Source organism: Pleuronectes platessa, chromosome 4, assembly GCF_947347685.1.
Source record: "Pleuronectes platessa chromosome 4, fPlePla1.1, whole genome shotgun sequence".
NCBI lineage: Eukaryota > Metazoa > Chordata > Actinopteri > Pleuronectiformes > Pleuronectidae > Pleuronectes > Pleuronectes platessa.
Window position 1 is genome coordinate 24,509,747 of NC_070629.1, and position 13,199 is coordinate 24,522,945.

Below are 13,199 nucleotides of genomic sequence, written 5' to 3' on the forward strand. Positions count from 1 at the left end.
ACTGTTACAGATGCTGGACTCCTCTTGTTCTGCGGTGCCTGCAGTTTAGGAACTTTGGATTTGTTTTGAGAGAAGACGGTTAAGTCTTGTTTTAATAGCTGCTTAAAGGGTTTAGGTGGAAAAGTCAAATGCATGATTTGACATCGCTGGCATCTTTGCAGCCATTTACCCTTGTAAGGTGAGACTGTCATTAGGAATTTAACAATATGACTGGGCTACTGAGGCTTCACCAGTACTACTGGTCACCGATGTGGTTTAAATGTCCTTTTAACAGCGACTACTCAGCAGAATGTGACGTTTAAATACTTCACCTCACATGCACAATACATTCATAACCCATGAGCAGCAGAATCAAACCACAACCTGCTTCTGTGAGTGTCATTAGAAGCTTCACTGGAATCTGAGGGCAGATTTATTTTAATGTGGTGATGTTACTGGCCAGGTATGATTAGAAAAGCTTCTGTTGTTTTCTAGACTTTATCGTATCTTTCTACATCGTTAGTGCTGATGTTCAGTAACTATTCAGCAAATAATTAATCTTTGTTATGAGTAAGACAGACATTGATGATAGATTAGTAAATAAAGGGATTCATATTTGACAGTAACATTTGGACAACATGAGCCTTTTACACTCTCAATGCTTTCTGAATTTGCTGATATGCAGCAATATGAAACATTTATAATAAACAATGTAGAAAATATGTGCACATGTCTCTACATTATTTATGAGAAAAAAATGTATTTTCTATATTTGGCTGTATTTGTTTTTCTATTTTACTTTATAAAGTATATTATATTCTCTAAATTGCACATCTTTGTCATAAGGGTTTTACCAAATTTCTTAATACTATTTATTGGCCAATATATCATTATTGGAAATGTTTCACACTAGACGGTCAAGTATACTGTGACTCATTAGAGCACAAACCTTTACACATGCCCTTATGAAACCGTATATTTTGATCCACAGCAGATTACACACAATCCTAAATGAACACATTGTTTACATCAAGATCCGTGACTTATTCATGGGCATCGGTCGAGTTGTGTTTGTGTAATCCTGCTAACCAACAAACAAAGGTAACAATGTTATGCTCTGTGAAACCCAATGGAAACTATACTGCACATCTGGAACTTCACATCCGTGAGAAAACAAAGGGAGTTCCAGTTTTTTCCTTGACCTTAAAATGAGTTGACAAATCCCAGTCAGGAGCTGTTTTGGAGGCTTCGATCATGTCACATGATCTTCACCAGCAGATGGAGCTGGCCCAGTTGCATTTCCATTTTTTTCCTATTTAAACTGGTTTTGTACATGTTGGCTTTAGTCGAGTTTCAGGGATGTTCCAAACCTTCGAAAACATCACATGACAAAGAATCCTTATGGTTCAGCATGATTTTATTTTTGCTTGTGTAACTGCCACAATTAGTTTCAGTCTTTATTGTGTTAAGTTTCTCGACACTGTACAAACAAGCTTGAACAATATCTCCCTGTGCTGCACAGAGGCCTCATCAAAGCCCCGTTGTCGTGAGCGCTGTGGTTAATAACGTTAGGCTGCAAATACTTATTGAGAAAGTGTGTTGTGCAGAAGCTGTGTTTTTGTGTGTGAGTGTGTGTGTGTGTGTGTGTGTGTGTGTGTTTTGAGAGCAGGAGTGTTTTCTCCTGTTTAACAGCGAACCCAGGCTGACGGCTCACAGTGACTCCACTGTGCTGAGGCGGCTCCAGTCAATGCCACTGTGTGCTCACCGGGCGTTATTTCCACTCAGCCACTGTATCGAAGGCTGGGTGGAGGAAAAAAACATGTCTACAGATGCCCACTCACAAGTCCATGCACACCCATTCACGTGTGCATGTAAAGACACACACACACACACACACACACACACACACTCATGCAGAGAAACTTGGTCTAGAACAATGATATGCAACTGCCCAGGATGTCTATGTCACTTCCTGTTTTTGTGAGGAGTTATTCGGTGTTGCTGTGGAAACCAAATGTAATATAGAAAAATCCTCTCTCTCTCTCTCTCTCTCTCTCTCTCTCTCTCTCTCTCTCTCTCTCTCTCTCTCTCTCTCACACACACCCTCTCTCTCTCTCTCTCTCTCTCTCTCCCTCTCTCCCTCTCTCTCACACCCACTCTCTCTCTCTCTCTCTCTCTCTGTGTGGCTCCTTTCCTCTCTGTAGAGAAAAGCCAGTCCATACGGGAGAGCCAGGCCTCCTCTCCGACTCTGGCCGCAGCTGCCCGACTGTCGGCGATGATACACGGCAAAGACCGAGTCTACGCCAACACCATGCTGGTCGACCAGGTGAGTCAAGCTGACACTAGTACTCCTTTCTTTGCTGTTTTACTGAGTAAGCAATACACAGTGTATGTTACATAGTTAGGTCATCAAGTCAAGAATAGTCTCGGTTAATAATGATGTTAACTGTTCCGTTAACGTGGCGTCTTCCGTTAACATGTTGACGTCTTCCTTGCCGTCAACATCTCACTCATGTGTTCCAGGTGGAAGACGCTGACATCAGATACCGCTCCCCAGGGGAGGAGGAGGTGAACCCTGTGGCCCGGGTTGGCAGCCAGTGCTGGGAGTCCTTCTCCCCGACGCCCTCTGACTCAGGGAACTGCTCCCAGAGCCGGCACACATCCTCACCCCACAATGAGGAGAGGGGAATCCAAGGCCCCGGCCCGGAGAATCACAGGGAGCCATCCCCGCGCACCTCTCCCCTCTCTCCCTCGGCTGCCTCCCCGTCTTTTCCTTCCTCCCCGCTGGCTTCCGCTTTCCGTTTGTTCGATGGAGCACAGAGGCGTCACAGGCAGTCCTGCCTGCCAGCGTCTCCTGCTCTGAATCGCAGGGGATGCAGCCTGACTGAGCCCAGCCGGGGCCTGAGGTAAGACACTGCTGCTGCTGATCCTTGAATTAAAAATACAAACACGCTCACAGGGTAAACAGTTTGAATTTGAGTATATGAAAGCTCTACACTAATTTAATCCCTTTATTCAGTTTGAAAAATCAATCCCGCTGATCAAAGCTTCTGCACCGATGCAGAAGCTTTGATCTCCTCGATAAGAAACATAAACATTCCTGTGACCGACCCAGACTGAGACAACCAAGCATCATCCGTCTGGAATTTCAGCAAAGTGTTTTTGTGGTGTAGCGATTGTCGTCAGTGAAGGTGCGGAAAGTGACAGGAAGCCTGGACACAATTGAGCTGTTTGTGCGTTGAAGTTGCTGAACATTCCTTCCAGTTTCCTCCGAGCTGCAGGATCTTCTGTGTCGGGACAGAAGCTGCAGGATTCAAAGCCTGATCTTTGCCTTAGTGGAACAATCATGAGTTTATTAAGATAATGGAGATTGTCTGCATTGACTTTATACTTAATGTTTATCATGGAGACAGAGGCTCAGACTGCCTCCTCAGCTTAACGCACCCAAATTTAAAGTAAATCCTCTAGTTTCAGTTTGTTGTTGACATAAATCTGTACAGCCTTCCTTGAACCATGTAGGCTGACATAGCTGCAGGATCACAACCTCAGCATGTGTGTGAGTTTCCCTCTTTCTGTGTGTATGTATGAATAGTCCCAGTCTTGAGTGCGACAGTGGGGAAGAGGACATACTGGGACATTCCTACCCCTGCTCATCTTTAAAGAAGCAGTCCTTCCTGCGATCCAGCTCCGGAGAGGAGAGGGACTCTTTCGACACGTCGCCCGACTTTAACCACCACACACACCCCAACAGCACACAGACGTCCACCAAGGTACACCCCCCCAGCCCCCCCCCCCTTGACAGGAGATACAATCGTTTCTTTGATTGTTCTAATTGATGCAGACCTTTGTGAACTCATTGAATTACTTTGGAGTGACAGAGTAGAAGAGTCTGTTGACAGATCAGAGAAGCAGGTCCCCTTAGGATCTCTATTCACTGTGTCATGATGTGCATGATCCAGCTTTCATGCAGTTATTTAACTTTAACAATTTGACAAGAAACTAGAACTACTATGTCCATTTTAATTCAATCAAGCTGCACAAAATTTTCACACATTCATTGTTATCTGTTCCCTTATTATTTCCATCAAGATCCATGAATTATTCAATGGGAAAGCACTGAAGATCTAAAATAACATGAAAGTGATGAAAACAATTCTGGATTCGCACCAAAATGTAATCTTCTCTGACCCATGCAGCTTTCCTCAACCCAGTTTCGTGGAAACCAGTTGGGTTGTTTTTATTTAATCTTGCTCAGAAAACAAACCAGCAAACAAACGGAGAGGGGGGTGAAAACATCCCCTCCTTGTCAGAGGTTTTCAAAATATTTTTACAGCAGTTTGAACTGAAAATGTTTCACAATCAATCACAATAAATCACTTAAAACCCAGTGAAGTTTACTGCAGCAGACCCAACTGTCACGTGGACAAACGTCAGCTGAAAGGCCCGAAACCATCAATAACACGAGAAGTCTGATTCATCTGTGTACTCTGCAGCTTTGTGCTCCTCACAGGAGTTTAACCTGGGAACTGGATGTGCTCACCTCTGATCACCTCCTCCTGATCTCTCCTCTCACCCAGAACCCGGAGGAAGCCGAGGTTCGCCTGCGCTCCTACTCCTACTCCTCCCCCAAAGCAAAGCCGTCACGGCCGCTGCTAAACCGAGACGCAGCCATCAGCGACCTGGCAGAAGGTGAGCGAACTTTGACCCCTCGGCCCTGTGACCTTTCTGTTCCCAGGAGCCAGCTGAACGGACACATGTGCCACATGTCTGACAGGGGGCGGGGGGCGGGGGGGCAGACAGGTGTCATATATCAACTTGTGTAGCTTTTACGTGTGTGTGTTTACAGTTTTTTATGCAGCACCACTACTGGAGTGTGGTAGTGTGCAGCATTAAGACCCTGCTTTATCCCGTGTAGATGGTGCGTTCAGCAGCAGCGGCCGCTCTCTACTTCAGGCTCTATCTCTCTCTAAATCCCTCTCTCGCCTCAACCAAGTTAGTAAGTACAAGGACGCTGCCGGCTGGTCGGTCGGGTCATGTCCCTGCGGCTCTTTCCGCTCTCTCTGGGGAACCATTGGACAAACTGCTGATTATCAAGAGCTGCACAATTAAAAGACATGCTTGCTATATTTCAAAAAACACAATCGATGTATTAAACATGCTTATAGCTCATAAACAAGATGGAACAACTTGAGTAACACAATTACATCTGAGAGGAATCAATTCATTTAATTTGGTGTTAAATGATTTCACAAAGCGATGATGCTGCTCGTCGTTGTCCACATTGTGCAGCTCTGTGTTTGGGGTGAGATCTAGTTCTTGGTGGTGGCTCACAAATGTGCAATGCATCAATCAATGTCTCCGTACAGAACGTATCGAATATTATTTGGAGTTGCTGGATGATCAGAAGCAGACGTTCTCCAAAGCCTGAAGCCAGGACTTGTTTTGTTAGTAGTAAAACAATAGTCAAAAAACCAACAACAAATCCTCTGTCATCTCTGCGATGACTCACAAATAAAGGTTGGAATCCTGAGGCTTTGGAAAAATGCTCTCTGCATAACTTTCTATCTGAAGGAGGAGCTGTTTCTACTCTGAGGTTTCTTTTAGCTTCCCTTTGGGCATATGATTTGTTTCCCTCTTTATTTGTTTCCGTGTTTACACTCCTCTGGTCTCTCAAAGCAGAGCTCGTTGGCTGTGTTTGTTCTTTCTCTTGAGGGGTTTCGCTGAATCCAGACCCTTTGAGGGATTCTTGCATTTGGCCTGTTACTCACTTCTGATTTCGGGGATGATGGTTTCCAACCTCCTCGGCTGATTCACTCTGTAATAATGTCTCGACCTCTGTAATGATGTCCCATTGACGTGTGTTTCTGGTTTACTCATTTGCCGTTCTTTGTTGCTCTACATTACAGAGCAGAGAGCGTTCAGCCTGACGGAGACGCCCAGAGACAAGAGGTAAAAGCCAGTGTGACTTTTCAGGCGACATCCACTCCATTGTGCAGGGTCGTGCTCAGATCTTCCTCTGTTTTTAGGCACCAGTGTTGACGAGTGTGTGTGTATGTGTGTGTGTGTATATATGTATGTGTGTGTGTGTGTATCTATTAAACTTGTGGCAGAGGTCTGAGCGGGCAGGATGTGACGTACTTCCTGTTGCAAGGCCGGGGCCAGACTATGCTCTGATTGTAACCTCAAAATAACCCTGAGTAAACAGAAACCCTCAGGTCTCTCCTCAATCTAAAAACCTCAGAAACATCGAGCTTCTTTCCAGACCACATTAATGGTATTGGCTGTGTGTACATACAGTATTTTAGTATTTATTTTGGATACAGACTTTAACTTGTACTTACCTAACATGTCTCTCCTGCCATGTGGCCATTTGCTTATGTTACTTTATTCCATAACTATTCTAATCCATATTCATGTTATAATTCACCTCATGGCTCATCTCACTGCCTTCGTAAATGTATCATGTGCTAATGCATTTATTTGACCACGCAGCGCTAACAGTGGAAACATCTGAGACCTTTGTTTTAGTTAATTAGATGATCATATTAGATTATTTATTTTAGAATAGAACATATTGTTACTAAAATATGAAGAACACCAGATTGTGGATTCACCTTAGCTGCTTTCAGACATGCACTGAGCTCCGGAGAGTCTGTATGAGTGAAAGCCTCCAGACTTTCTGCGGACTTTCTCCAGGAAGTCCCCTCAGTAAAAAAGTTTGCAGAACGTCCGGAGGAGCACATGCGAGGACACAGAAGGATTTACCGTGAACGTTCCTAATACACGGAAAAAAAAGAATACAAATATCTCCGGATGAAAGAGTGCACACGAAGAAGACACACAGGCTAAGATGTCAAGAGAGTTTTTGGCAGCAGAGTTAACGTTACCTCCTGACTCTGCCTGCTGCACCAGCCCTCGCCTGAGCACTCAGAGATCTCTGTGTTGTGATCACGTCTGAACAGAGAATCTCCTGCTGCTTTGTTCGTGTTCCAAAGGAAACCTCTGGAGAAAGTCTGGACATCCTCTGGAGTTCATGTCTGAAATCGGCTCATGTTTGTCCCTCACTAAATCCTGTCTCCATCTAGCTTCTCATATTTATTAGGCCCAGAAGCGATTTGTAGCCTCTTATCTTAGACGTCCCACGTATCATTATCACTGTGAGTCTCCTGATGAGCTGAGCAACAGCGACCCGGTCTGAGGTGTGTTGTGTCCATGCAGGGTTTTGGGTTTCCGTAAGCGGGCCCAGTCAGCAGAGGAGGAGAGCAGCGCATCAGTCCAACACCTCACCCTCACAGAGTTCCTCAAAGAGTATGTTTTCACCAGAGCAACCTCACAGCCCTGCATGCGTGGCTTAACTCATTCTAACCCCCGTCCCTAAAATCATTCTCCAACTCATCCATTAACCACGCGGATTCTCTGCAGCTGAATTTGGTCACACATGACACTTAGAACATGTTTACACGTTTAATGACATGCCACAGTGTAGTTGTTGCATGTGTTTCTTCTTCTTTGATATGTGTTGTTGTAGCCTATCACCTAATATGTCTAATGTACCTGGCATAAGTTGCTACAAATAGTTGACACATTATTAATTGCATCTGACCAAGGTCATCCTATAAATAGTATCCTCTAGAGTCCATAGTGACTTCCAAGCATGCCAAGCATGTTGTTAAGAGTAATAATCTGTGGACCAGGGGGCCTGGAAGACTGTCTGGACATTCCTCCACTCCAGCATGACACCAGTGTAACCTGAACATTCAACTCCTAGTGTATTAACACCAATCAAAATATTGCTATGGTCAATGAAGCGTGTGCATGTTGGGTTTGAGTCCCGCAGTCTTCCACAAGCCAAAATGATGCGAGGACAATCGTGACAACTGCTGACTGAAATGTCCCCCCCCCCCCCCCCCCCCCCCATGAAACAGGATTGAGGATGAGGAGTGGGATAAATACATTATCCCATCGAAGACCGAGTCGGAGAAGTACAAAGTCAGCCGGACCTTCAGCTTCCTGAAGAGCAGGATGTCCAGCACCCGCAACAAGACCAAGGTGAGGCGACACACTGGGCGCCGGTGGAAAATGTGATTTCTGTCGGCTATGATTTCACGGGCATGTGTTAAATACATAACTGAAAAGTCCCTTTTGTTGAACCGTGGAATAAAACAGTCCGACTCGTGGAGCAGTAAAAGGTTTTACCACCTCTCAGACCAGCCGGGTCAGAATTCCTCTGCTGGGGAGCCATTGTATGTTCACTGTGCTTTTATGTGGCGAGGGAGAAAAAAAATTCTCTCTCTACATGTCTTAGCAACGGGACACAGAGAAAATATCCTCTTACATAACAGTTCAAAGACCCCCCCAACACACATGCACACGCACACACACACACACACAGCGTGAGGAACCAAAACACATTCCATAGTATACTCTTATAAACACGGTACATGTGTCCGACAACGCGTTTCCATGTATGTGCAGACACACACGATGCACACGATCAGTCCAAAAACAAAAACAAACATGCACTCTTAGACTTCCTTGTAAAGTTTGATTAGAAAATAAACAGAGAACTATCACACACATGCACAGAGGAATCGCCCTAACCCCCCCCCCCCCCCCGCCTTTAAAGGATGAAGCAGCACAACAGCAGCAGTCCCCGTGGACCTTAACCAAGTAAACACAAACGCTCATTCAGAGGCCCCTTTATCTCAGCTTCACTTTAACAGGTGGGTTTTAGCCGCCGTCCTCTTCCCGCCCGCTGCTTGTTGTCGTGTTATTTCTGCGTTTGTGGTTCAGGTGACTTTTGTAAACGTCAGCTGTGAACTTCTCGTATCCCAGGTGAAGGGGAAAGAGGTGAAGGAGGGCAAGGAGAAGTCAGGAGCCGCCAACGGCCACCAGTTTGTCCCCGTGTCTCCATCTGGTCCCGCTCTCTGTGTGGCCTGCGATAAGTCCGTTTCTGGGAAGGAGCTTCTCCAGTGCTCCAGTAAGTAGTACACTGTCAGTGCTGTTGTTGCTTTATGTCCTGTGGGGGCCGAGCTGTTTAAGGTTTGTTTCTAAATCTCCTCGCACGTGCCGCCTTGATGTTTTTGCTTTAGTAGAGGACATGAAGTCCGTTCTCCTCCTGCCACACATTTAGCATCAATCGCGAGGAGCTGAGCAGAAGGAGCAGGGACATCTGGACAGTCTTGTTTATTATCACCTGAGCGTTGATGATGAATATCCGGGTTTTGCTTTTGTCTCCGCAGACTGTTTCCTGAACGTCCATAAGAACTGCAGAGAGTCTGCTGCAGCCTGTGGGAAGGTAACCACCAACTCCACGCACCTCATTCCACCCCCCAAAAACCAGCTAACCAGCTAGAATGATGAACGCTCACATGATAGCTCAAGGGGAACGTTCAATTAATGACAAACACTAGAAGAAACAGCTGCTAGTGAAGGAAACTTCATGTTCTCTTTCAGCCACGGATAAAAAAACGCAGATACAGATCACGTGTTGTTATTGTAAAATGTTTGCAAGAACATCCAGAGTCACACACGGTGACTCTTGTTTTCTGATGATATCATCAGTCAAACAATGTTTACTTGTCTTTATAAAGACAGAGAAAATAACAGATGACGTAATCTTGGCGGGATTAAAATAATCTGGAGCAGAAAAGTTATAGGTAATGTAGGATCTGGTGTTATCACAGCTCGACCTCTAGTTTGGAAAGTCAGAATTTGTTGGACTTTGACAAATCCTCCACTCTTTACTGCTTCTTTACTGTTTTCATTTGAATCAAAGAAGCCCTGTGGAGATGCAAATACAAAAGTTTTGTTTACTTTTTGTAATCCCACCCCCAAAAAAGTGTTTTTCTGCATCCGTGAAGTCTGGCAAATATTTTGAGGGCATTTCATTCCTCCTGCAAAACGTTGGCACTATCAATTATTTCCATCAAGCTGTGTTTACATCTGTGTTTATTAGCTTGAAGTCGTCCCCGATGCTTTTCATGTTGCATTTTATACATTTTAAGGACATTTTTAGAAATCTGTTTCTGTCTATTCACCATATCCATCGGTCAGAGACGTGTGAAGCAACATCCCCAGCTCAGATCTTCTGCATCAGTTTATTCATTCTGTCGCTCCCTGTGTGTCCTCTCTTCTTCTTCTCTCCATTCTACATAAAGACTAAAACATACACATACATAAATCAATTCCCGAAGTGGAGGCAGGCTGAGAGGAGGTGTTACCGCAGGATAACAAATGTCCAACACTGTGAGACAAAGGAACTCCTGGAATGCGTTGAATAACACAATCATTGTATTGTAGTGGGGGGGTCCTTTGAAAAATATTTTTCATGTAGACATTAATAGACTCCAATAATCTGTTATGTTATAGTTGAAAGTATGATTTACGTCTGTTGATGTTAATGTGAGCGTGTGTTTCCCCAGAAGCTGCCGGAGAGGAATTTATCGCTGGTGAAAAGCAAAACCTCGTCTCTCCCACAGAGTGAGTCACAAATTACAATGTGTCACCCCCCCCCCCCCCCACCTCCCTCTATTCACCTCCTCCGCCATCGTGTCCTCCTCTCTGTCTTTGGTTCATGTGGTTTTCACCTGTCCTCCCTCGTTCCTCCTGTAGTGCATTAAGTAAACCATTTGTCCTCATCCCCCCCACTCGCTCCTCCTCCTCCTCCTCCTCCTCCTCCTCCTCCTCCTCCTCCTCCGTCCTGTTGTTGTCTCTCTGGTGAAGAAGTTACTGTTTAATCCATCTCAGTGGGGGATCTGTCCTGGACTGTGTTTACGTGTGTTGGTGCCCGAGGTTGAGTGTGTCTCTCTCTCATTGACCTGGAGTTTTGTTTAAATGTGAAGCTCTGTCTTCTCGAGCCTGACGGATTTATTGATTGGCCAATAAAAATCCACCGATCGTGCCCTTCACAGACATATAGATTTTAAAGAATAAATGATTCAGAATATACGTGCGTTTATGTACATTTTACGTTACAAAATATGTTTATTTTCTTAAATTCTATATATTTGATTGTATTTGTGGTTTTATTCAAAGTCATAAATAGAAAGGTTAATGGTTAAACTGTAAAATATCAAGCCTCAAATACATATCTTTTTCACAGGGTTTTCATAACGAAATCATTGGGATCACTGCTGATTTATTAAAAATAATACATGTCGTCCGATAGATAAATATCCATATCGATGGTGCTCGACTGTCTTCCCTGTTGGTTTCTGATTTCAAACCCAATCCACCTCATGGTTATAACACATGGTTGTAGCTCTAGACTCCAGGCCCAGTTAAACAATGACAGATAACGAACGCAGACTTCCTGTTTTATAATCCAGTTTCTGTTACATTCAGTGTCCACAAAGATAAAGATAAAACATCTGAACTGTGACTGATCCTTCTCTCTGCTCCTCCTCCTCATCCCCCCTTCAGACTTTTTGAGAGACAACTCTTCAGCCTCCATTTTCTCATCTGCCGCCTCCTCTTCCTCGTCACTGCCAGCGATGACCAGAGAGAAGAGGGAAACACTCGCCCCTCTCACCAAAAGCCTCTCCCTCTCTATAGACAGCAGGTAGGATGACGATGCTCCCACTATGGTGTCACCAGTACATCAATATGAATCATTCGAATATAACTTCTACTGAATGATCGATGCCGGATGCAAACGTGTTGAATTCCGACTGGACTTGTTTCCCGACAGACGTCTGAGTGACTCAGCAGCGGTGGAGGGAGAGTTCAGTGTGACGGCGTGCGCCAACAGCTCCCTGTCTGATGAGGGAACGCCGGTCCCAGCCACTCCCCCATCCACCGACCAGCCAATCATCGCACAGGGTGAGGAAGAGGGACTTTTAAACCTCTCAGCCGTCTCATTGGTGATTACTGTACAGGGAGCTGTGAGTCAGAGTTAAGACTTTGCTAATTATCTTCTGCTCTCACAGATGCTGTCGATGCTCCGCTACTCAGCGACTTCTCAGCCGACCTGCTCGGACTCGATGTGGAGTCGTGGAGTCTGGCGGTTTGTCCGGAGTTCTGTCGACTGCACGAGAGGCACACGGTCAAACGGCAGGATGTTATTTACGGTGAGATACTTCTTCTTCCTTCTAGTTTTCTTTTTATAGGAACATTTATCTGTGATTGTAAAACCGATCCTATATATGAGTTTTATTGGGTTCAACCAAAGAGTTACTTCTCTGTAGCTCAGTGGAAAAACCTTTGCTCCTCAAAATGTTTCCAACACTTCTTCCACTAAAATGAAGATGCCCCAAATAAACATCTCATCTGCACCAGATTAACATGAGAGTTCCAGATGTTTCCTATAATCCACTTTCACTGCCCCCCCCCCCCCCCCCCCCCCCCCCACAGAGCTGATGCAGACAGAGCTGCACCACATCCAAACCCTGACGGTCATGTCCGAGGTGTTCCGGAGAGGGATGGTAGAGGAGCTGCAGCTCGACTGGGAATGCGTGGCCCGGATCTTCCCGTGCTTGGATCCCTTGCTGCTCTTCCACAAGAACCTCTTCGGAGCGCTGCAGGAACGCCGACAGGCCGAATCCCAACCCGAGAACCACCGGAACTATATCATCCACCAGATTGGAGACATCCTGCTTCAGCAGGTTGGTGGAGATTCACTCGTGGATCCAAACTCACAGAAACATGTCTGCACTCGCTGGCTGACGGTCTCTCTCTCTTTATCTTTCTCTCTCTCAGTTCTCAGATGAAAATGCTGAGAAGATGAAGCAGGTGTACGGTGAGTTCTGCAGTCACCACACTGAGGCTGTCAATGTCTTCAAAGAGCTGCAGCAGCAGAACAAGAAGCTCCAGAACTTTGTCAGAGTAAGCTCCTCAACCTCTTCTGCTTGTAAAGACTAAAGTTTCACAGTAAAACGTCTCGATTGAGCTGCCGAGGTTCTCCTTTTGATTTTCACCTCCGTTCACAGCAACAGAGCAACAACTCTCTGGTCCGACGGAGGGAGGTGCCTGAATTCATCCTGCTGGTCACTCAGCGCATCACCAAGTATCCAGTGCTGCTGGAGAGGATATTACATTACACTCAGGGTGAGTCAGGTCTGTTGTGTCCTGCACTGAACTATAAACACATGCAGCCCCCAGAGCCTTTTACTATTCATTTCAATATGTGAGTACTTTCATAGATAAATGTTTTTAAACATTATCCTGCAGATATTTATTTACTACTACATATTACCAAACTACTTCTACTGTTACTATGA

At 45.2% G+C, this 13,199-nt stretch overlaps 1 protein-coding gene across 7 annotated transcripts in view; it reads left to right on the plus strand.

Annotated features, from left to right (window-relative positions):
• Nucleotides 1-13,199, plus strand: part of LOC128438760 (rho guanine nucleotide exchange factor 28) — a 37,984-nt gene that overhangs the window by 19,162 nt on the left and 5,623 nt on the right. For 4 of the 7 annotated variants that reach the window (XM_053421451.1, XM_053421443.1, XM_053421444.1 and 1 more), the window contains 17 exons: nucleotides 2,184-2,305; nucleotides 2,503-2,885; nucleotides 3,572-3,749; nucleotides 4,557-4,668; nucleotides 4,895-4,975; nucleotides 5,886-5,928; nucleotides 7,198-7,287; nucleotides 7,905-8,028; nucleotides 8,815-8,959; nucleotides 9,222-9,277; nucleotides 10,404-10,461; nucleotides 11,404-11,542; nucleotides 11,672-11,802; nucleotides 11,910-12,050; nucleotides 12,334-12,584; nucleotides 12,679-12,804; nucleotides 12,909-13,026. In XM_053421451.1, the coding sequence (XP_053277426.1) occupies nucleotides 2,184-2,305; nucleotides 2,503-2,885; nucleotides 3,572-3,749; nucleotides 4,557-4,668; nucleotides 4,895-4,975; nucleotides 5,886-5,928; nucleotides 7,198-7,287; nucleotides 7,905-8,028; nucleotides 8,815-8,959; nucleotides 9,222-9,277; nucleotides 10,404-10,461; nucleotides 11,404-11,542; nucleotides 11,672-11,802; nucleotides 11,910-12,050; nucleotides 12,334-12,584; nucleotides 12,679-12,804; nucleotides 12,909-13,026 (2,298 nt within the window). The remainder of the gene's footprint in view (nucleotides 1-2,183; nucleotides 2,306-2,502; nucleotides 2,886-3,571; nucleotides 3,750-4,556; nucleotides 4,669-4,894; nucleotides 4,976-5,885; nucleotides 5,929-7,197; nucleotides 7,288-7,904; nucleotides 8,029-8,814; nucleotides 8,960-9,221; nucleotides 9,278-10,403; nucleotides 10,462-11,403; nucleotides 11,543-11,671; nucleotides 11,803-11,909; nucleotides 12,051-12,333; nucleotides 12,585-12,678; nucleotides 12,805-12,908; nucleotides 13,027-13,199) is intronic. The other 3 variants (XM_053421445.1, XM_053421450.1, XM_053421449.1) reach the window with 3 other exon arrangements.